At 38.3% G+C, this 24,123-nt stretch overlaps 1 protein-coding gene across 1 annotated transcript in view; it reads left to right on the top strand.

The window, feature by feature from the left end:
• Positions 1-24,123, top strand: part of LOC126152796 (Down syndrome cell adhesion molecule-like protein Dscam2) — a 189,620-nt gene that overhangs the window by 113,595 nt on the left and 51,902 nt on the right. Inside the window, exons 10-12 of the mRNA XM_049916029.1 lie at positions 3,326-3,481; positions 4,676-4,815; positions 15,021-15,289. Coding sequence (XP_049771986.1) covers positions 3,326-3,481; positions 4,676-4,815; positions 15,021-15,289 — 565 coding nt within the window. The remainder of the gene's footprint in view (positions 1-3,325; positions 3,482-4,675; positions 4,816-15,020; positions 15,290-24,123) is intronic.

Here is a 24,123-nt window from a genome sequence, read left to right on the forward strand (position 1 = left end):
ACAGAGACAAATATCACCATTTGGCTTAGCAACGACAACAACAGGAGAGGACCACTCACTGGAAGTGACAGGAAGCAAGACCCCTGAAGCAGTGAGATGATCCAGCTCCCATTTGACCTGATCACGAAGGGCCACAGGAATGGGCCGAGCCCAAAAAAACTTAGGCCGAGCAGTGGGTTTGACCATGATATGAGCTTCAAAGTCGTTTGCATGGCCTAACCCAGGAGAAAATATGGACGAAAATGTCATCGACAAGGAATCCAGTTCAGCATAAGGAATAGCATCAGAGATGATATTGACAGAGTCGTCTATGGAGAACCCAAAAACGTGAAAGGCATTGAAACCAAAAAGATTCTCCGCGTTACTATGGTTGATCACAAATATGGGAACAGTGCGAACGACAGATTTGTAAGATACCTCAGCATCAAATTGTCCCAAGCAAGAAATCTTCTGTTTATTGTAAGTCCATAATTGCCTAGTGACAGATGACAGGATTGGAGAACCCAACTGAAGATACGTCTGAGAATTGATGATAGTGGCAGCAGAACCAGTATCCACCTGCATGCGAACATCTCGACCAAGTATTTGGACAGTGAGGAATAACTTACCTGAAAGGAAAGAAGTACAATTGACAGACAACACAGAATCAGCATCATGTTCATGAACATCATGAATGCAGTCGGATTTGCAAACGGATGACACAGGACCCTTTTTTTTGCATTTGTGACACACGGCTCAATGTTGTGGACAATCTTCTCATGAATGTTTCTTAAAACACCACGGACATGAAGGAAGTTGCCGTGGGTTTTGCTGCAGTTTCTTAGAGGTTTGTTTATGGTTAGGCCAAGGCTGCGCTTGGGAGCGTACTGCAGCCACGTCGGCCAGCGGGGACACGCCACATGCTTCGTCAACATTGCACAGAGGTTGTATTTCCCTGACGTCGCCCCATGCCTCTATTTGCGCTCCAGCGGCATGAGAAATTTCAAAAGACTGAGCAATGGATAGGACTTCATCTAGAGTCAGATTTGCCAACTGAAGGGCACTTGCCTAACTTCTCTGTTGGGCGCCGATCGGATAATGGCATCCCGTACCATGGAATCGGCATAGGATTCTTTGTGAACTTCAGTAACAAATTGACACTTTCTACTGAGGCCGTGAAGTTCAGCAGCCCAAGCACGATAGGATTGATTCAGTTGTTTTTGACAACGATAAAAGGCAACATGAGAGGCTACCACATGTGTTTGCTTTTGAAAATAGACAGACAGAAGTGAGCACATTTCAGCAAAGGACAAAGACGCAGGATCTTTCAAAGGAGCCAATTGTAACAACAACCAATACATTTGAGGTGAAATCCATGAAAGCAATAGAGACTTACATGTTTGTTCATCCGCAACATGAAATGCCAAGGAGTGCTGTCGAAGACATTTTTCATAATCAGACCAGTCTTCTGCTGTCTCATCGCAAGGAGGAAAAGTAGGTAGAGACAATGATGAGAGATGCCCCGCATTTGATGCCGTAACGAAATCACGAATCACATTTGTGAGAAGTGTTTGCTGTTCTGTGAGACCTTGCAATAGTTGCTCTAAAGTAGCCATGGAAACATGTGGGTCAACGATGGAAAAGAAAAATTCCATCCTTGTCGCCAATTGTAATAACTTCAAGTTGAACAAATATATTTCAAGGAGGATGCAATACATGAAAGTCACAGATCAAGTAAACAGAGTAAGACGTGTGTATACTTTAACAGTCAAATCATAACTGAGTCCAAGTCTAGTGGCTGCTGGCTGGCTGGATGCTTAGGTGGCAGTGCTGCTGCATGGCTGGCAGACAGCGCCGCATGTAGAGGATGTGCGTAACTGCACGGCGGCACTTTGAAAGCTCGGCGATTCACAACAATAACATGCTGTGTCCTCCCTACCAAAATGTTATCATTCCAGTCACAAATTTCACTTGATACTTGATACCCCATATGATCAAACTTTTGACAATATGTGTGGGTGTAGTGCTGAGTCAAATGCTTTTTTGAAAATCAAGAAATTCTGCATCTATCTGACTGCCTTGATCCACAGCTTTGTGTATGTAATTTGAGAAAAGTGCGAGTTGGGTTTCACATGATAGGTGTTTTCAGACTCCATGCTGGTTGGCATGAAAGAGGTCATTATGTTCAAGGTACCTCATTATGTTTGAGCTCAGAATATTTTCTAAGATTCTACAACAAGCCAATGTCAAAGATATTGGACAGTAGATTTGTGGATCACTTCTATTATCCTTGTTGTAGATGGCTGTTACCTGTGCTTTCTTCCAACTATGGGGCATGGTGTTTTGTTTGAGGACTGTACAATAGTTTATAGTTAGAAGAGAGACTAACTCAGTTGCAAATTCAGTATAGAATCTGATAGGTATTCCATCAGACCCTGGAGCTTTGTTCAAAATAATTTCAGTTTTTTTCTCAACACCACTGACACTAATACTGATTCCACTCATCTTTTCAGTGGTATGAGGAAGAACTATGCTATTTTTGGCAATTTTTTAAGTTCAATAACATTTGTTTCATCCTCAGACTAAACATATTTATTTAATATGGCCAGTGCCAACACCACTGTCAAGATAATGACAAAATAATATGTCAAGCAATTAATGATGAACATTTAGTGCTCTAAATAAATCATACTCTACTTAAGAGCTATGTTTGTCTCTTAAGGGAGATTTCATTCCTCATAGGTTAAAGAACTTCTTAATTGCTTTACACAACTGTTTCAATAAATAATAATCCAGCATGTTTCACACCATCCTCTGTTTTCTTTCTTTTCTAGTGCATACACAAAGTGTTTACATCGTAATCCATTTCTGTAAAACAGCAAATATGTTCTTGCATACAGTATTGGACAAGCTATTATACTCCACTTAACTATACTTTCAGTACTTGTGAAATTTCTAATATTGTATCTGTAGGATTGTTTCAATTTTTTCCTACTTGTTTCAGTAATCAATGAAGTGGTATATTGCAACTGATTCTTTTTTGACATCTGACATAATTTTTGCCATTTGTGTGTGCGCCAGAAACTTTATGTATTACTAAGTACAATTAAAAGCAGCTTCACTTCAGAGTTTATTCAAATGTTATCTGCAAATCTTTTATTCTCAGTATTTCAAAGCTTTTTGAAATTTTAGGAATTTCAGTTGCAGAACACCATAGGGTGCTACATAAACAGTCTCTTTATTATGTTAGCTGAATAATGTGCCTTTTGCAGTTTTTAATTAAACTTTTCCAATTTTTCATTCATGGTGTTCGATGATCTGGTATTTTCCTTTTTTTCATATCCAGAGGTATCAGCACCTGTTGAATCATCCACTGAAGAATGCAGACTGGAATTAATGGGCCTGCAGAAATACTGTAACTACAGTATAGAGGTGAAAGGCTACACAAGAATGGGAGATGGCATTCCAAGTAGACCAGTCTTTTGCAGGACACAAGAGGATGGTACGAAATGTGTTAGTACTGTTGCATAATATGGTACGATAGACTGTAATACTCCAATTATAAACACTCAGTTCATGGCAGGCTATAGCCACCAGTCAAAGAAACTGAAGCAACCGAACAGGGCTGATGGAAACATAAATAATTAAAGCCAAATTTTAAAAATGAGAGAAATGAAATTAATAATAATAATGTGTATAGGAAAATAGTACTGCCTTCATCTGCTGGAAAATGGAAGTGTATAACACACTGGTACAAAAAAATAAGAAATTTCAAGTCTTGGCACTTTTCCTTTACAGATAATTATAACACAGGAGGAAAGTGAAAGTTATGACTGAAAAGAGAAGCTCAGTTGTAATAAAATGTTAACAGTTATTTGAAGACAGAGATTAGGTAACAGAAAGAAAAAAAATCAAGAGATCACACTGTCTTGGAAGTGAGGACGTGTGGTACAAAACTTAAATGATCATAACATGGTTGCAAAGGCTACTCATATATACCAGGATTTCTGTGCCTGTTAAGTTTATTAGGGAAATAAGATGAATCACAGAAAATGTTTTGTTAGGTGTAGTAAGGATCAATCCTATTCGTGATTTAGAGTCCTTCGCTGTTTTGTACCACTGTCTGCTCCATCATGATTGTTCCACTTTTAAGCAACCAGTACACACGCACTTTTGTATCCTAAAACAGTCTGAAATTTAGTATCTGGCTTTTTTTAAAAAGCTGTATCATCAAAGTAGCCTTTATTCATATATATATTCTGCACAATTTCAGTGCAGTAATGTGTTCATTGTAAATAAGTATTATAGTCGTTCTATTACATGTTTATTACCTTAATACCTTATAAATAAAATAAAAACTTTTTTTATTTTAAATTCAGTGCATTAGTGTTTGTGAAATGATTCTTTCATATAGTGTTCGTTAAAAAAATTACATTAGCTTATTTGTTTGAGTTGTAAATATTTGTCCTTTATTACTGTCTTTATGACATGTTCTACATCCTGGAGGACCTCCTCACTTCAGATCATTTGGAATGAAAGTAAATCTGATCTAATCTAATCTATCAGCAACACACTGATTTACTTCAATAAATTATATTATTTTGGAAAAATATAATAAATTTAGAATAAGACAAGCATATTTCTATTTCAGCACTTAAATTCAGCTGATGTTGTGTGATTTTTTTTTAATTTTCAGTACCTGATAAGCCTGATGACATCAAGGCACTTGTGGTGAATGCTGAAACATTGTTAATATCTTGGTTAAAGCCAAAATTTCCGAACGGCATCATCAAAAAATACATTGTATACGTGCGGTCACTGGATGGCGGAACATTGGTAAATATTGCTAACCAACAAGAGGTGACAGGCAATTGTGGGTCATAGTTTTGAAGACAACATCTCAGGAATATATTATTGGGAAAAAACACACAATTTGATTTTAATTGGACACACCAAAATTTTTTCAGATAATGGAGAGAGACATTTTCTAATTTGTTAGTTTCATGCATAATCTTTTGTACACTACAAAATTTTATGGAATATAAGGAGTTGTCAAGGAGAAACTTTTTCAGTTTGTTTTCTAATTTAACTTTTATATCATTTGGTAAGTGATCATCTGTTTTGCTGGCAACATTTGCAGCCCTTTTTGTGTGAAAGACAACCTTAATGTGGAGTAACAAATTTCATTTTTCCTTGTGGCATTGTAATTATGTACATCACTGTTGCTTTCAAATCGCAGTGGATTTTTTGAAACAAACTTCATGAGAATGAATATCCTGTGAAGCATTAGTCAAAATGCATAGCTCCTTAAATAGGTGTTTACAAGTTGATCATGGCTGAGCACTACATATTACTCTTACAGAATGTTTTTGAGTAATGAATACTCTTCAGTAAATCTGAGTTGCCCATTACATTGTTCCATGTGACATTATTGAATGAAAATATGAAAAATATGTCAGCTTACTGATTTGTCTCTCCCTAAGATTTGCATTGATTTTAAATGGAAATGTGGCAGAATTAAGTGGTTTTAGGAGTTCTAAAATGTGTTTTTTCCAGTTTAAATTCTCATCAATATGGATCCCACAATTTTTTTGGCATCATCCTAGTAATTATTTCCTCACTGTATTTTACACTTAGATTGGTGTAGAACTTCTAGATAGGCGGAACTGAATATGATGTGTCTTTTTGAAACTGAGAGTGAGAACATTCACAGAAAATGACTCTAGTATAGTTTTAACCATAGAATAGATAAGGGATGGGGGAGGGGGAAATAGCCCACACACACACAAACAAATGTGCTTGGTCTGACAAAACCTAACATTTTATTTACATTCAAAAATAAGACAGACATAAATTTTCAACAGCATTGCCTAAAATACTTCTTCTACTGTTTATTAGTATTTAAATTTACCATAAATTTCTTTAAAAATAAGACTGCATTTCCTCCAAACTTCTGTAAATCAAATTATAAAGTATTTAAAAACATTCTTGAATACTTAAAACTACTTTTTTTACTTTTGAAATCTCGTATCCTTAACAAGTTCAGAATTTAGGATTGTTACTCAGTATTCCACAATATTACACATTTTAATGCAGATCACAGTCTAATAAAAAATAGTTGTCACTCATTATGATATACATATTACTTATCAGAATTTTCTGCACAATCTTTGCATAACAGTACAGAATGGACAGACATAGCCACTTTCTACAACTTTTGCAAAAATTTCTTGTTTTGTTGTCTTTCCATTTATAAGAACAACCACATTTGCATTCTGGTACAACTTCATTCTCACTGGTAATCCCAGATAGCTGTGCTTCCAGTAGGCGAACGTCCCTTGGGGAATTCTTGTGGTTAGCTCTCTGTGCCACATACAGTTTTATCAGTTCCAAATTCAGTTGCTTGAGAAACAGTCTCTTGAAATGTCCAGTCCTGTGTTTGCTTTGTCTTGTACAAATGTACACTCCTGGAAATGGAAAAAAGAACACATTGACACCGGTGTGTCAGACCCACCATACTTGCTCCGGACACTGCGAGAGGGCTGTACAAGCAATGACCACACGCACGGCACAGCGGACACACCAGGAACCGCAGTGTTGGCCGTCGAATGGCGCTAGCTGCGCAGCATTTGTGCACCGCCGCCGTCAGTGTCAGCCAGTTTGCCGTGGCATACGGAGCTCCATCGCAGTCTTTAACACTGGTAGCATGCCGCGACAGCGTGGACGTGAACCGTATGTGCAGTTGACGGACTTTGAGTGAGGGCGTATAGTGGGCATGCGGGAGGCCGCTGAATTGCTCAACACGTGGGGCGTGAGATCTCAACAGTACATCGGCGGAAGGTGCACGTGCCCGTCGACCTGGGACCGGACCGCAGCGACGCACGGATGCACGCCAAGACCGTAGGATCCTACGCAGTGCCGTAGGGGACCGCACCGCCACTTCCCAGCAAATTAGGGACACTGTTGCTCCTGGGGTATCGGCGAGGACCATTCGCAACCGTCTCCATGAAGCTGGGCTACGGTCCCGCACACCGTTAGGCCATCTTCCGCTCACGCCCCAACATCGTGCAGCCCACCTCCAGTGGTGTCGCGACAGGCGTGAATGGAGGGACGAATGGAGACGTGTCGTCTTCAGCGATGAGAGTCGCTTCTGCCTTGGTGCCAATGATGGTTGTATGCGTGTTTGGCGCCGTGCAGGTGAGCGCCACAATCAGGACTGCATACGACCGAGGCACACAGGGCCAACACCCGGCATCATGGTGTGGGGAGCGATCTCCTACACTGGCCGTACACCACTGGTGATCGTCGAGGGGACACTGAATAGTGCACGGTACATCCAAACCGTCATCGAACCCATCGTTCTACCATTCCTAGACCGGCAAGGGAACTTGCTGTTCCAACAGGACAATGCACGTCCGCATGTATCTCGTGCCACCCAACGTGCTATAGAAGGTGTAAGTCAAATACCCTGGCCAGCAAGATCTCCAGATCTGTCCCCCATTGAGCATGTTTGGGACTGGATGAAGCGTTGTCTCACGCGGTCTGCACGTCCAGCACGAACGCTGGTCCAACTGAGGCGCCAGGTGGAAATGGCATGGCAAGCCGTTCCACAGGACTACATCCAGCATCTCTACGATCGTCTCCATGGGAGAATAGCAGCCTGCATTGCTGCGAAAGGTGGATATACACTGTACTAGTACCAACATTGTGCATGCTCTGTTGCCTGTGTCTATGTGCCTGTGGTTCTGTCAGTGTGATCATGTGATGTATCTGACCCCAGGAATGTGTCAATAAAGTTTCCCCTTCCTGGGACAATGAATTCACGGTGTTCTTATTTCAATTTCCAGGAGTGTATTTATAACAGTAATGTACCAAATTACATAAAAAACCCAATGACCAATGTCTTGTGTGCCTTCCATCATTACATTTTTATCACCTAGCATCAACTACATCCACTCCTGTCTTTGTTGAGTTGTAGAACATAATTCAGTAATCTTTTGCTTCCTCAGATTACCTGTTTCTTCACCAACTGTACTGTAATATGCACTGAAGACAGCAAAATCACATTTTAATTTTCTTTGGCACATAGGACACCAATATGAAATTGCCAGTAAATCTGAATATGGAAAAAAAATATTTCTCTTTTATTTCTGCACAATGTTCCAACAAGTGTAAGCTTACAATTTATGAAAAGTTTTTGAGCAAGAGTGTAGCTTGTGAACCAGTTGTCAAGGGCAATATTCCTCAAGGGCAATATTCCTTCCAGTTTATTTCATTGGCACTACAAGTCTAAGCACAACATTGCCACCTGTGTTACTCATTTGAAAGAAACCTGCGGATTGTTGTCCTACAAATAATTCAAAATTTTGTATGTAGTATGTTCCTGCATCTGCCATGATAAATATTTTGATCCCATACTTTCTGTGTTTTGAAAGAATGTATGCTCTGAAAGAACAACATCCCCAAAGGGATAGTAACATTTCATCCAGTAACATTTCATCCACTGTTATGTATTCACTTGTTCTGTAATGCCTTGTCTAGTTTTTTGTGAATCCCTCCATAATATCATGTAAAGGAGCCAACTTACCACTTTCTAACATTCCTCTTTTGTGTGAATAGTATCTAATCTAACACATCCAAAAGAAAGTGAAGTCTTTGCAGATACATAAATTCCTTCCATGTGCCACAAGTGTCCAACATTCATACAGAAGACCCAAAAATGCCTTGAACTATAATGTTTTTAAGTTTCTGCAGTATTTGGGTCATTTTAATTAAGAGGTTTTACAAGATCTATGTAAGTATTTTTGCTCTGTATTATCAAATCAAACAAATTGTCATCAATGAACAGTTTCCAGACTTCAACAGTGGTGTTAGCATTTTTTGCTTCCCCACTTACACCAGGAAATAGGGTAACTATGCTGTGAAATTTGGTATTGACTTCTTGGTTGGCAACATTTTTCAGCCATTTAGTTTGCCCATCTCTTGACAGATAGCAAGGAGAAGATTCACTGGAAGAGGGATTGGAACCACTACACAACTTCATAGAGAGTGTTGATTAGTTTTAGTGATTATACTCACATATCTGACAGGGATAATAACATTATCTTCTCTGTCCAGCTGTTTGTCACTCATTTCACACACTGTGTCATGATCACTTTCAGGGCCAAAATTAGAATCTGCATCAAGATTGTCATCATCACTTTATAATAACAACTTTTCAGTTTCTTCCTTACTTAGTGGACACTGTTAAGCCACTATTGAGCAGTTTTACTGCTCACAGTCAGCATAACAAGAAAAGTGCATAAGCAGAGAAAGCTAATGTAAATGGATGGGCTGTGTCTCTCAGACCCAGAACATGTACCTTCCCGTGTCAACAATAGATTGGCGAACAAAGAGGAATGATGAGACAAGTAGTGGTCTTCTCTAGGAACATTAACTGAAAGCTACAATGAATGGCGTAGTATTAAATAGTGTACTGGAAATGAAATGAGAATTTGGCATAATTGGCTCAGAGGCCCCTTACGGGGCAGGTCCGGCCGCCATGGTGCAGGTCTTATTACATTCAATGCCACATTGGGCAACCTGCGTGCTGGATGGAGATGAAATGATTATGAACACAACACAACATCCAGTCCCTGAGTGGAGAAAATCCCCAACCCAGCTGGGAATCGAACCCAGGCCCCTTAGGACGGCAGTCCGTCATGCTGAGACATTCAGCTATCTGGGCGGACAATAGTGTACTACTGTGGATATTTTTTTTAAAAAATCCACGTGGGTCTGAGAGATACAGTCCATGTGTTCTAGGGTAAGAACATTATTTATCATTTCTCCCATTGCTGTACGTATGTTTGGATCGATTACAATACCAGCCCCAAAGAAAAAACTAATTCTGCTTGTTGTATGTTAGACAGACAGGAACAAGATTGAGCCTTGTGGAAGCCCATAAATGCCTTCTCCTCAGACAGAAGAATCTCTCCTGCTTACATTGGCTGTATTATTAAGTATAGCTTTCTGCAGTCTTTTAATTATGTGTGACATTATACATTGGTTTTGCTATACCATCACTTACATAAAACTTCAGTTTGTCCGGGAGAATATTATGAGTCACACAGTCAAATGCGTTAGATAGATCACAGAAAATGCCAACCGGTGATTCAATCGCCTTAACTTCCTGCCTTTTCGAAGTTTCTTCAGTTTTAATCTGCAGTTCATTACCAATAAATTGTGGTCAGAGTCCACATCTGCCCCTGAAAATGCCTTACAATTTAAAACCTGGTTCCAAAATCTCTTTCTTATCATGTCTTTAATGTATCTGAAACCTTCTAGTGACTCCAGGTCTCTTCCACATTTACAACCCTCTTTCTTGATTCTTAAACCAAGCATTAGCCATGATTAAATTAAGCTCTGTGCATAATTCCACCAGGTGGTTCCCTCTTTTATTCCTTCCCCCAGACCATATTCACCTACTACTTTTCCTTCTCTTCCTTTTCGTACTATTGAATTCCAGTTCCCCATGACTATTAAATTTTCACCTCCCTTAACTATCTGAATAATTTCTTCTATCTCATCATACATTTCCTCAATCTCCTTCTCATCTGCAGATCTACTTGGCATATAAACTTGTACTATTGTGGTATTCATGTCTATCTCAGCTACAATAATGCATTCACTATGCTGTTCATAGTAGCTTATCCGAATTCCTGTTTTCTTATTCATTGTTCAACCTACTCTTGCATTATCGCTATCTGATTTTGTATTTATAACCATGTATTCACCTGACCAGAAGTCCTGTTCTTCCTCCCACTGAACTTCACTAATTCCCACTATATCCAACTTTAATCTATCAATTTCCCTTTTTAAATTTTCTAACCTACTTGCCCCATTAAGGCATCTGACAGTCCATGCTCCAATGTGTAGAATGCCAGTTTTGTTTCTCCTGATAACGACGTCCTCCTGAGGAGTCCCTGCCCAGAGATCCCAATGGGGGACTTTTGCCTCCAGAATATTTTACCCAAGAGGATGCCATCATCATTTAACCATTCAGTACAGCTGCATACCCTCAGGAAAAGTTACCACTGTAATTTCCCCTTGATTTCAGCTGTTCACAATATCAGCACTGCAAGGCTGTTTTGGTTGATGTTGCAAGACCAAATCAGTCAATCATCAAGACTGTTGCCCCTGCAACTATTGAAAAGGTTGCTGCCCCTCTTCAGGAACCATACATTTGTCTGGCTCTCAACAGATACCCTTCCATTATGGTTGTACCTAGGGTGCGGCTATCTGTATCGCTGAGGCATACAAGCCTCCCCACCAGCAGCAAAGGTGTATGGTTCATGGAGGGTTTCCTTTCATATGATACTTTAATCCTCCCAGTGATCCATGGTTTTTATATGACTGTTTAATGTTGTTTCTGATTAGCTTATGTGGAAACCTATTTTCAATCACTGATTTGAATGTATCATGGAATAGATTAAATTTTATGTCAGCATTTTGTTCATTATAAATTTCATGTCAGCATTTGGTTCATTATAAATTTCCCATATCATCTCTTGTAAACTATACTTAAAAATGTTCATCCTGAAATCATTAATTATTCCAACTGATTTCCACCGAGGAGTATCTATGCCACAAGGCATTCCTCATTTATCCTAACAAACTGTGCATCATGACTAGAGAGAACATTTGTTACTGGGTGTACCGTTATTTTCTCGTTTTGAGCTTCAGAAAAGAAAGCACTATCAATCTGTGTCCTGTTGTCAATATCCATCAGTGCTGAAAAATTAATTGTTGAGATCAAATTTTAAGATCCGAGAAAGGTGTTAGATGATTTTTCCTATCACAGTCCTTTAGAAAATCTACACTGCTGCTTGCTGCTGTGTGACACATAGCATACTAGGGAATCCACATTCTTCATAAGGAGTTCAAAATTTCTGAGAGGGGATCTATTACTGTTGCAATTAAAAGTAAACTATTTTTCACCATTAATTCACAGGCACACACTTTTGTGCACTGATCACTACAATGTTTAAATGTTTCTAAATTTGTGCTCTATCTAAATGTATATAACAACTCTTTTGCACCTGTTAATTCTTCATCAGTAAGGTACTGTACTGTAATCTTTCATAGTCAACTACTCTCACCCTGTGGTTGTGTGGTGCTCAGATAGGTGCTGGATGTCTATCTTTTCAGAGCTCTCTAAATTATCCAAACAGACATGAAGCTCAATTAGCTTATGACTCAGTCCTGTAATATTCTGATGAAATAAGGTAACCTTACTTTTCTGTGCATTCTTAACCATTTTGCGGGGTTCTTGTGTTATTTGAACTTATTTCACAACAGGATGCCTGATCCCTGTCTCTAACCCCCTCTGGTGCTACTAACCACAGGGATCTTGCTTTGTGTGATGATGACCTCTCATATATTTTCTGCAGGAAACTGAGCCAACGTGTCTTTCTGCCCCTTATTCAAGTGTAGCTCATCTATAAAGGAGACCACATGTAGAACACATTCTTGAGTACTACTCGAGCGTTTGGTATCCACACAAGGTTGGAAATGAAGACATCAAACAAAATCACAGGCATGCTGCTAGATTTATTATCAGTAGGTTTGATTAACATATGAGTATTACAGAAATGCTCCATAAACTCAAATGGGAATCACAGGTAGGATGATGACCTTCTTTTTGCAACAACATGATTGAGAAAGTTTAGAGAACCAGCATCTGTGGCTGACTCCAGAACAGTTTCTTACATTCACCAGTGTAAATTTTGGGTAAGGACCACAAAGAGAAGATAAGAGAAATTATAATTTATGTGGAGGCATATAGATAACATTTTTTCTTCACTCCATTTATGAGTGGATCAGGAAAAGGAATAACTAGTCATGGTACAAGATACCCTCAGCTGTGCAGCACACAATGGGTTATGGAGTAGCTGTAGATGTCAAGGTTCTAGTCATTGGTGTTTGATCTTCAGCCCAAAGACTGGTTTGATGCAGCTCTACATGTTAGTCTATTTCATGTGAGTTTTTTCACATCTGCAAAACTAATGCTACCTGCATCCACTGGTATGTGCTTACTGATGTCAAGCTTTGGTCTCCCTCTACAGTTTAAAGACCCTCCCCCTCCTTCCCAGAAACACGCTTCCTTTCACTTCCAAATTGACTAAATTTGATGTCTCCCCAGTTCACTGTAGTATATCATCATTAGTTATCCAGTTTAACCATCTAATCTTCATCATACTTCTGTAAAAATACCACATTTCAAAACTTCTATTCTCTTCTTTTCTGTTTATCATTCATGTTTCACATTCATACTCAATTATTCTTCCAACATATACTTACAGAAATTAAAAAAAAATGGCTTCCTACACTTAATTTAATTTTATCATTTATTCAAGTTTCTGTCACAGTTGCATACAATTACTTGATTGTAACTAGTTTTCAATGTTAATGTTCATTTAGAAACCATTTCCTGGATTCCAAATATTCATTAGAGTATAATTCCACTGATACAAGACATCTTCATGGATTAGATCTGTATGGTAAATGTGGTATGACCATAACACAGAAGCGGTACATTCAAGAGGCTATGAGGGTGTGCTGAAAACTAATGCCTCCAATTTTTTATGTGAAAAGACTTAAAACTTTGCACTTAAAACAAACATTATTAACATTTTACATCTTTGAGGCATTACTTTTCAGCACACCCTGATAGTTTGTACTGGAGGTCAAAACTAGAGCTATTTGTATTGTTGAACAGATGATTATTTTGTGAAAAATTTTACACTAGGAAAAATAAAGTATAATCAAAACCAAAATGAGCATTTGAATCAAAGTTTGCAAATCCAGATTGTTACATCTTCACCACTTGTCCACTGGACTTTCTCATCATAGAACTACAGTTATCAGGACTTAAATGACACACAAACCTTTTGTATGAATTTTACTGTCCCACTAGATATATAAGTGTATAGTTTGTAGCAAAATTGTGACTGGATGTATGTCCCAAACAACAAAAAATAAAGTAAGTGAGCTACTTAACTGTCAAAGTTACAAGCCTAGTACAACTCAAAAGTCATGAACCAAATTTGTTATGTGCTTCAAACTGCTAGTTCAAAATGTAACCAAAACACAGCAAAGTCATAAATAGTGGACTAATAAGTAACATAACAAACAGCTTCTCACAAGTAACTGACCTACCCACCTGTTACTCCATGCTCATGATTAATCAGTCATGTGAGCCTCTGACTCCACCTATAAAACATGTTTGACAGGACTCAAAGAACAGTCATTAGCTGCATGGTCACCAAAAGTCATGTGAGCCTCTGACTCCATGTATAAAACATGTTTGAGAGGACTCAAAGAACAGTCATTAGCTGCATGGTCACCAAAACTATGATTATATACCTTAACAAAATCTATGCCTCTCATATTGATATTGTCTGCTGAAGGGGATACAAAATAAATTTTCTCAAAACCTACAGAGCCTCGAGCTAAAGACAAAATAGGTGATTCTTTTTCCAATGAAGAACATGTGTTTAAAACTTTATATAAACCTGTGTCCCACAATTGCTTTATGACATGCAAAATGTTTTCTTTATTCTCAGAAAAACAATATTTTCAGTTAATATTTTATTGTTATTACAGATATTTTATCATCATAAAAAGCAACTAACTTGATAAATAATTAGGTAAGAGTGTTATTTTTTAAAATGTATATCTTATGTAAAATAAAATTTGAAGTCTTCTGAATGTGCGCTATAGATAGCTCACAGAACAAAAGGAAAAACTAGGAAGTTAATAATAAATAAAATCATGGCTAACAGTGCATGTACTATGAAGAGTTTAAAACATTGGAGACCTGATACGATGGCTCTTAATTGACAAAATGTTTTGCTTTAACTAAATTTCGGTAGCATCTGGTGCCATAATAAAATGAATATCTCTGCAAGAATTGTTAAATTCCCTTTTGTTTTTCAAGATTTTTTCCCAATTTGCAAGAAAATTTGGTTATTATGTTTGAACATTTTAATCCTTCACAGCTGAGGGAAGAATATGAAATTCCTCCTACACAGACACATTATATTTTGTCTCATCTAATCGCTCACCATCGCTATGAGCTCTGGGTGACTGCAGCTACGGTGGTAGGAGAGAGTGACACCAGTCTGCATGTAGTACAGATACCAACAGAACAAGTTCCAGCAAGGATTGCATCATTTGGAACCCATATGATGGCAGCCAGAGGAGAACAACTTTCTCTGCCCTGCATCACTGTTGGACAACCACATCCTAGTACAATATGGAGTAAGGGGTTAGTAAAATTCATTGCTTACTTCAGTGACTTACATCATAATTTATGAAATTTTACATAATGAAGTTATATTACTTTTAGGAAAACTTGCTTAAAATTTTAAAGAATGGTCAGAATTGGTTTCTTTGCTGTGAATCTCTCACAAGTTGTTTCCTTACAGCAGTCTTACAGGTAATAGAATAGTGTGATGAGTTTGAAATGTGTAATACCAAACATTAATTTTTTAATGAGCTACTGTGCCATTGTACGAAGGTTAGAGAAAATATTAGCCTGCAGGTAATGTTATAGTGTATGGCTAGAATACACACAGCATAAAAATAGTAATAAAATAGTGATACAGAATTGCTGGTCAATAATTATCTCTAGGGGGCAAAAAATTTAGCATTGTTGAGATACACATGTATAAGTACATGACACTAGCCTAGCATATGGAAGTATTAATTCCTTCTTCAAGGAGGAGTGAGGGATAGGTCAGGAAATGATAAAAATGAAGAGCAGATCAGTCAGACTCCAGGATGAGAGGTACCAATTGTATAATAATAATAATAACTGACAATGACTGAAGTTATTACATAAACCTAGATGGTCAATCTGAAGATAAAAAATAATGAGGAAGAAGAGCAGTGTGAAGAAAATAATCTCCAATGGGAAATTTCACTTGTGTGAAAATAAAACAATAGACATTACAAGCCATCACCAGTCTTCAAAATGTAGACAAAAGCTGATTCAAACATAAATTTTATGATCCACGAATTCTTTTGTCCATCACATAAGAGGAAAGACCAGAAGGAACTGAGACAATTTGAGGATTAGGGAAAGTGTAACGTGGGTGCCCATGTTAAGAATGAGAAGGAAATCTGCAATGAAAAGAGTTTCGTATTCCATACTCCCATCTTCCATAATCATTCTAATACTGTCCTATAGTTAATGGTTTCAAAGTGCCATCTGCAAATGACTGTGCTTTTGTTGATCTCTAAGCACAGTCTATTGTCCAAACATACTTGTATAGGTATCTGTCCCATATCCAATACACATATTTTAGGTTCTTCCTAATGCTACTGTAATCTATATTAGCATTCCCCACACAGTCTGTTCACTTCCAGTTTTGTGTCATCTCGTTGTCATTGCAGGCTTGTACCATGGAAAGCAAGGAGAGGATGTTATTTGGTGGCCAGTATCCTCTTTCTATAACACTAACTGCATGCATATATTACCTAGGCTCTTTATTCATAAGAATAGAAAATTACTTAACTGAAGATAGTCCACCTGTTGTGGTACAAGCCCTCTGTAATAGACCACATTAATTTCACTGCTGGTGAAGTACAAGGCCACTATGTACACTACTATGGTCACTATGTGCTGCCTGCGACTGTCTGCAGCTGCAAGTGATTGGGCTGTGACTGATGTCTCAGTGACTCACTGGATGACAGACTGAAACTGACTGTCCCTCCAGTCTGTGGCGGCAATCTAAATACTGGCGGCCGAGAGGAGGTAGGTGCACATTTCTTGTGCATCTGCCTTTGGCCTCTATTGATCATCTCGCAACCTCTTTGCCGACTGGTGTGCTGGCACCAGCTCATTCCAGCACAACCAACTTTTTCTTTAATTTTACTTATGCCTGAAATGAAACCTATTATCTCCAGTTCCACATGGAAAATGATGAGGCAATGAATGGATGAACAAACATCATGGCAGTCTTGTACTTGTTACGTATTTCGCATTATATTTCCTTTCCTTGCTCTCATACTTTTTTGACATTACATTGATAATCAGGTGGAATTTTTCTGTTTTACCTTGATGACACTTTTTCTTCATTGTCCCAACAGTTTAGTGGACCTTGATCCCTGTAATTATTGAAATTTCCATGATAAAGTTCTGCATTTCGTTCTCTCTTTTTGTGATGATTAAGATTTTCTGTTCAGTTGATTCAGTTTGATGAAGTTTAAGATAAATTTCTTCAGTACCAAGGTGCAGCATTAATGCTAACATCTCACACATGAAAATACATACTGTATTTATTCGAATCTAAGCCGCACTTTTTTTCCAGTTTTTGTAATCCAAAAAACTGCCTGCAGCTTAGAATCAAGTGCAAAGTAAGTGGAAGTTCTGTAAAATGTTGGTAGGTGCTGCCATAACTAACTTCTGCCATTGAATATATGCACCGCTGCACAGGCATGCTTTGCAGGCACAAAGACAAATACTGGCGCCAAAACTGTGTGCATCAGCAAATAAATTAAAAGAAAAGGTAGAAGAATGTAAACATCGTGTCATGTATTCTTTCGTGTTTGCTGTTATCTCATTTAAATCCTGTCTGCCTAATAAACTATGAAACTAGAGTGAGACAACAGCAAACGCAGAAGAATATACATAGCATGTCATGTTTATATTCGTATTATTCTTATGCTCAATAGTGATACAGTCAGAAATGAAGCACAGCAACTGACTAGATTTTTAAATCTAAGATGACTCTAATTTCTGTGCAGAATGTAATGTACTAAAGAGGCATCTGCAAAGATTTTCAAATGGAGAAAATTTTTTGCTAAACTCTCTTTCAGAACATCATCTATCATACACAGTGTATTATTTGGTTCTTGTTGATCATTATCAAAGAAAGCAGCAGTGTGAGTAACAACAAATAGTAGTCTCTTGCCATTGTTTTGCTAATGAGACAATTCCTGTCCTTTTTAATTGTAAGCAGTGGTAGTGTGCACAAAAGCAAGCCATGCCGCGAGTGGCAACAGGTCGTAAACACTCATTATCAGAATGTGACAAAAAATCCATGACACAATACAATAATGCATTTTCAGCTTAGTGTGATGCAAACACCTATAACAAAGAGAACGGCACTTACCAGATCAAATCAAAATAAGCAATCGATTAAAACCAGACGAAGCATCTGAAAAAGGAAGGGTACCCATATCAATACGGATGGAGCACCTGACACATAGCAATAGCTACTTGGAAAAGCTTAAGTGTTAAGATTACAACTCGAACCAAACTACTGTAGCTTTATCTTCATCCATGTGACCTAAATTGTGTCTCATGTTACAATGGACCAACTTTGTTTCGACTTGGAGGTGCAGTCTAAAACTTTTCTCTCCCCTTGAATTTTGAGTCTCAAATTTCAGGTGCGGCTTAGATTCGGGAACTTTTTTTTCCCTTGATTTCGAGTCTCATTTTTCAGGTGCAGCTTAGATTCAAGTGCGACTTAGATTCGAGTAAATATGGTAGCTTCAGTACTGAAATGTCTATTAATTCTTTTTCTTTCATAGGGAAAGGCAACCACTCACCTACAGCAGACTGATGCATGGACCACAGAAAAACATAACAGAAAATATCATTTGCAATAGCTTTTGACCACTAGTTCTTTTGCCAGCAATAGCACGCACATTCACACCAATGTCTTGGCCAAAGTAGCAGCTGCAGTAAACCCAGAGGAAGCCCACTGCAAATGTGGCTGAAATGCCGATGACAGTTTTTACAAAGTGGTGTAGCTCTGCACCCAGAAAACCTTTATAAATCATTATACCTTTCTTTCAAAATTACTCAGATTTCTTCATGTAACCTCTCCTTATTCTTTGACATTTGCCAGTACACATTTTTGTACTAATTTTTCACATTTCAACTACTTTGCTCTCAAGTGTATACATTTAACTTGAGCAGATTAGGGCCTTTAGGCCCTCTCTTATGTTGGTCCAGGTTTCACACATACAGTGCATTTTTAAATCATACAATATTATGAAAATGAATTTTATAATATTGTTACATCCCATCCTGGATTTTTGATTGTTTGATTTTTAAATCATAGTTACCCAAGAAAAAAAACAATAATCTGTTTTATGTAATAAAAATGATCTGGATGTATTTATAGAGAACGAGAATAAATACTACTGACTATAAACTAATAAAGTTCATACTAGCAGGACTACTATTATTACTACTACTTCTGCTGCTGGCACTAAAATACAGTAATAATAATAATAATAATAATAATAATAATAATAATAACAACAACAGTGGTAGCAGCAGATACAAAATATATTTACAGGCATACAAAAGTTGTTTCTCACATAGAAAGTTCTGAGGGGAAGAACTTTATGCAGGCAGTGCTCACTGAGAGAAGGGTAACAAGTGCATGTGGGGACAAGGGTAGACATTATTATTACTTCAGTAGATATGTCTTTGTCTTTTGAAGCTGTAGATATTCAGTTTTCTAAGATAATGTGGGAGGAGATTCCAGAGTCTGGCTCTTGCTACTGAAAAGGATTCTTAAGGAAATGGCTGATTGATGTAGTGGGACAGAAAGGATTTTGCTCTGATGAGTTAAGGTCAGTGAAAGTTATGAGGGGAGCGTAAATTGATAAGACAGAAGAGATAAAAGTATGGAAATCTGTTTCACATGTCTGCATATAGCTGCAATAGCTGTTATAAGAGAGTGAAAATTGATCAAAGAGCAAAATGCCACACATATATCAAACACAGGTGTTTATCACCAGTTTCAGGTGCTGTGAGCTTTCCCTCAGAAAGACCTTTCATGATAACGTCAAACTAATCACAATTGGAAGTATAAGTGTTTGTACCAGTTCAATTGCAGATAGGCACAGCAAAAAGACTGTCATAAATAAAGCTTTTGGCCCTCATCAAAAATAAACGACACACACACACACACACACACACACACACACACATATGCAAACCCAAATGCAAATGCAACTGACACACACATGACTGCAGTCTCAGGCAACTGTGGCCACACTGTGAGCAGCAGCACCAGTGCATGATGGGAGTGGTGACTGGGTGGGAGTAAGGAGGAGGTTGGGGCGGGGAGGAGGAGGGATAGTAGAGTGGGTGGCAGACAGTGCAGTGCTGCTCAGGAGCATGCAGGGATGAGGTGGAGAGAGGGTAGGGTAGCTATGTGCAGTCAAGAGGTTAGGAGGGCAGGCGAGAGGTGGGAGCAGAAGGGGGTAGCAGAAAAGGAGGGAAATAAAAAGACTGGTTGCATTAGTGGAATGAGGGCTGTATAGTGCTGCAATGGGAAAAGGGAGGCAAGATGGATGAGGACAATGACTAACAAAGGTTGAGGCCAAGAGGGTTACAGGAACATAGGATATATTGCAGGGAAAGTTCCCACTTGTGCAATTCAGAAAAGCTGGTATTGATGGGAAGAATCCATATGGCACAGGCTGTGAAGCAGACATTGAAATGAAGGATGTCATGTTTGGCACCATACTCAGCAATGGGGTGGTCCATTGTTTCTTGGCCACAGTTTGTCAGTGGCCATTCATGCGGACAGATAGCTTGTTGGTTGTCATGCCCACATAGAATGCAGCACAGTGGTTGCAGCTTAGCTTGTAGATCACATGACTGGTTTCACAGGTAGCCCTGCCTTTGATAGGTTAGGCGATGTTTGTGACCGGACTGAAGTAGCTGGTGGTGGACGGAGTATGAGCCATGAGGTAAGGGGCTGGGAGCAGGGATTGTGTAGGGATGGATGAGTATATTGTCTAGGTTTGGTGGATAGTAGAAAACCACTGTGGGAGGTAAGACACTTCTCATTTCAGGGCATGACAAGAGGTAGTTGAAACCCTGGCGGAGAATGTAATTCAGTTGCTCCAGTCCTGGGTGGTACTGAGTTACGAGGGGGATGCTCCTCTGTGGCTGGATGATGGGATTTTGGGAGTTGGTGGGAGGGAAAGATAAGGCACAGGATGTTTGTTTTTGTACAAGGTTGGTAGGATCATTATTGTCTGTGAAGGCAGCAGTGAGACCCGTGGTATATTTGAAGAGGGACCACTCATCACTGCAGATGCGATGACTACAGGTGGCTAGGCTGTATGGAAGGGACTTCTTGGTATAGAACGGGTGGCAGCTGTCAAAGTGGAGGTATTGTTGGTGGTTAGTAGTTTTGATTTGGACAAAGTTAGTCATTGTTCTCACCCATGCAGCCCCTCTGTTCCCATTCCAGCACTATACAGCCCTCATTCCACCATTGCACCCGGTCTTTCAACTTCTCTCCTTTTCCACTACCCCCTCCCCCCACCTCTCCCCTGCTATCCCGCTAACCTCCCAACTGCACATAGCTGCCCTACCCTCACTCCACCTTGTCCCTGTGTGCTCCAGAGCAGCACTGCACTATCTCCCTCCAAACCTCCTATTCCTACACCTCCCTGCCCAAGCCTCCTCCTTACCCCCACCCAATCTTATTTTTCTCAGTTGCTTGCTCTTGTTGTGTTACACAGAAAGATAGTTCACCTGTGACTTAAAAATAACAATACTAACTTTCTTTTGTTGTATCAGCTAGCTGGTTTTGAGTTACTTGCCTCTTGCCCTTGAACATTTATTGTGCAGTATGAAATTCCTTTCACAGTCTTTTTTTATTTTTTTATTTATTTATTTACTTATTTATTTATTTTTTTACAATTGTATTGACCAACTAGGATCACATTAAAACTTCAATTCCTCTTCTTCCTTTGTTGTTGTTTCCTATTTTTCCAGTAGTCCCTCATTTTCTCCCCATGAAGTCTCTTCCTTTCTTCTGTCCATGTCGTTCCCAATTTTTTTATTTCTTCTGCTTTGAAAGCCTTCCAAATTTAGTATTTTATTTTTAAAACAGTTTCTTTCTGCTATTTCTGATTCTTTAATGTTGTTTCTTTCTAGATCCTTCTTTACTTCTGTAATCCATGCTATTTTCAATTTCTTCTTCCAGAAGAAAACTTCTATTTCCATCCATTCAGTAGAGGTGTCCAAAAAAGGTTAATCTACATTTGGACATTACTTCAGATATTTTCCCTACATATTTGTAGATCTCCTCATTACTTCTTATTTTCCAATGATCTGCAGTTTTTATTGCACCCATTATTTTTCTAATAATCCTTCTTTCCAGTACCTCTAGTCTGTCCATCTTATAGGTTATCGTTAGGCATTCAGATCCATATAAATGTTCTGGTCGTACTACTGTGGTGTAGTGTTTTAGTTTTGTTTTTCTAGATATACATTTCTTGTTGTAAATATTTTTGGTCAAACCATTTGTTAATTCTTGCATCTGTTGCAAGTTTTTCTAGTCCATTCTGTTGTATAGCCTCTCCCAGATATTTAAATTTATTTACTCGCCCTATTTTTACCTATTTGTGTTTCTATGAATTTTGACACAATTTTTGTATTTGTCATGAATTTTGTTTTTGTAGCTGAAATTTTGAGACCAGCTATGTTTGCTGTTTTTTACAATAGGTTTATCTGAATAACTGCTTCTGTCAGGATTTCTGAAAGTATTTCAAAATCATCCGCAAAAATGATTTCTTGAAATTTGTAAATTATAGGTTTGCTGGTTAACATTCTATGCAGAATTATTGACTTTAAGTTAAAAATTTGATCTGCACGGGATCTTCCCTTTGGAAAACCACCCTGATATTCTCCCAGTTGTTTGTGTAAAGTATCTACCACTCTGTTCAGAAGAATTTTTGATAATATTTTGTATGCCACTGGCAAAAGTGACACTTCTCTATAATTATTGACATTTTGTTTGTCTTCCTTTTTATTAGCTAGTGGATTAATGCTGTTTTCCATTCAACTGGAATCTTTTTCAGTTTCCCAAGTGTTCTCAAGTAGCAGTTTTAGGTCCTTTATGATTTTTGGTTCTGACCACTTCAATAATTCTGCTGTAATGGAGTTTTCACCACTTGTTTTATTGTTTTTGAGTGTTTTGATGGCTTCATGAATTTCTAACTGTCTTGATGGGAAATCATCCTCTAGATTTTGAGGTGTCACTCGAAATTCTAATTTATCTGTTGGAAGTGGACAGTTTAACAGCTTTTCAAAACATTTTGCTAAAATTTCACAACTTTCTTTGTTATTTAATCCCATTTTGCCATTTTCATCTTTGAAACAAATACTTGGTGCCTGATATCCTTTAAGGATGTATTTAAAAGTTCGGTTTTACAGTTTATTTGGTTTTACAGTTTATTATATTTCTTCCAATTAATTCCTGACTTTTTAAAAATATTTCAATTTGATTTGCAAGCATGTCCTTTCCCTCATGCTTGCTTGTCTTGATTGCTTTTAACGTGATTTCCAACCCGCTCATGCTAGGTTACCAATTTATTTAAGGTTTTTGCATCTATATTGTTGAATGATGGCTGGGAGGACCTGCCTTTTTAAGTCTGCTATTTTGCAAAATACCTGAACCACCTGCTGATTTTGTTCCTACTAAAACCATAGTGATCATTCCTGTTCTCTGATTTCTACTTTTCTTCATTCTGCGTTATACATTTTTGAAGCTTGTATCTATTGTTGATTATCTGATCAAGTTTAAGTTATAACACCATGTATTGATACCTAAAAAACTTTTCCTACAGTTACAAAGACCTGATCTGTCCCAATTCTTCATTGCAGTGCAAACTTGGTATGGAGGAAGAGGAGTTTAGCGTTTAACATTCCGTTGACAATGAGGTCATTAGAGGCGGAGCACAAGCTCGAATTAGGGAAGGGTAGGGAAGGAAATCGGCCATGCCCTTTGAAAGGAACCATCCCGGCATTTAATGAAGTGACTTAGGGAAATCATGGAAAACCTTATCTGGATGGCCAGATGTGGATATGAACAATTGTCCTCCCGAAAAACTTGGTATGCCACTATGCAAACTCACCAGACTTTATTAACTGCATCAATTAATCCAAAGATTGCTGTGATGGTTGAGGTCCAGATGCACACAATGTTCTGAGGTACACCCATCTCTCACTGAACTCCTCTCAATGAGTGGATGACAGTCTGGGATCTTCTTTACTATTAACAAACATTCATTACCAGAAAACTTGTACATTTATTCACTGGTGATATTCTT

The sequence above is a fragment of the Schistocerca cancellata genome, chromosome 2 (assembly GCF_023864275.1).
Source record: "Schistocerca cancellata isolate TAMUIC-IGC-003103 chromosome 2, iqSchCanc2.1, whole genome shotgun sequence".
In the NCBI taxonomy this organism is placed as follows: domain Eukaryota; kingdom Metazoa; phylum Arthropoda; class Insecta; order Orthoptera; family Acrididae; genus Schistocerca; species Schistocerca cancellata.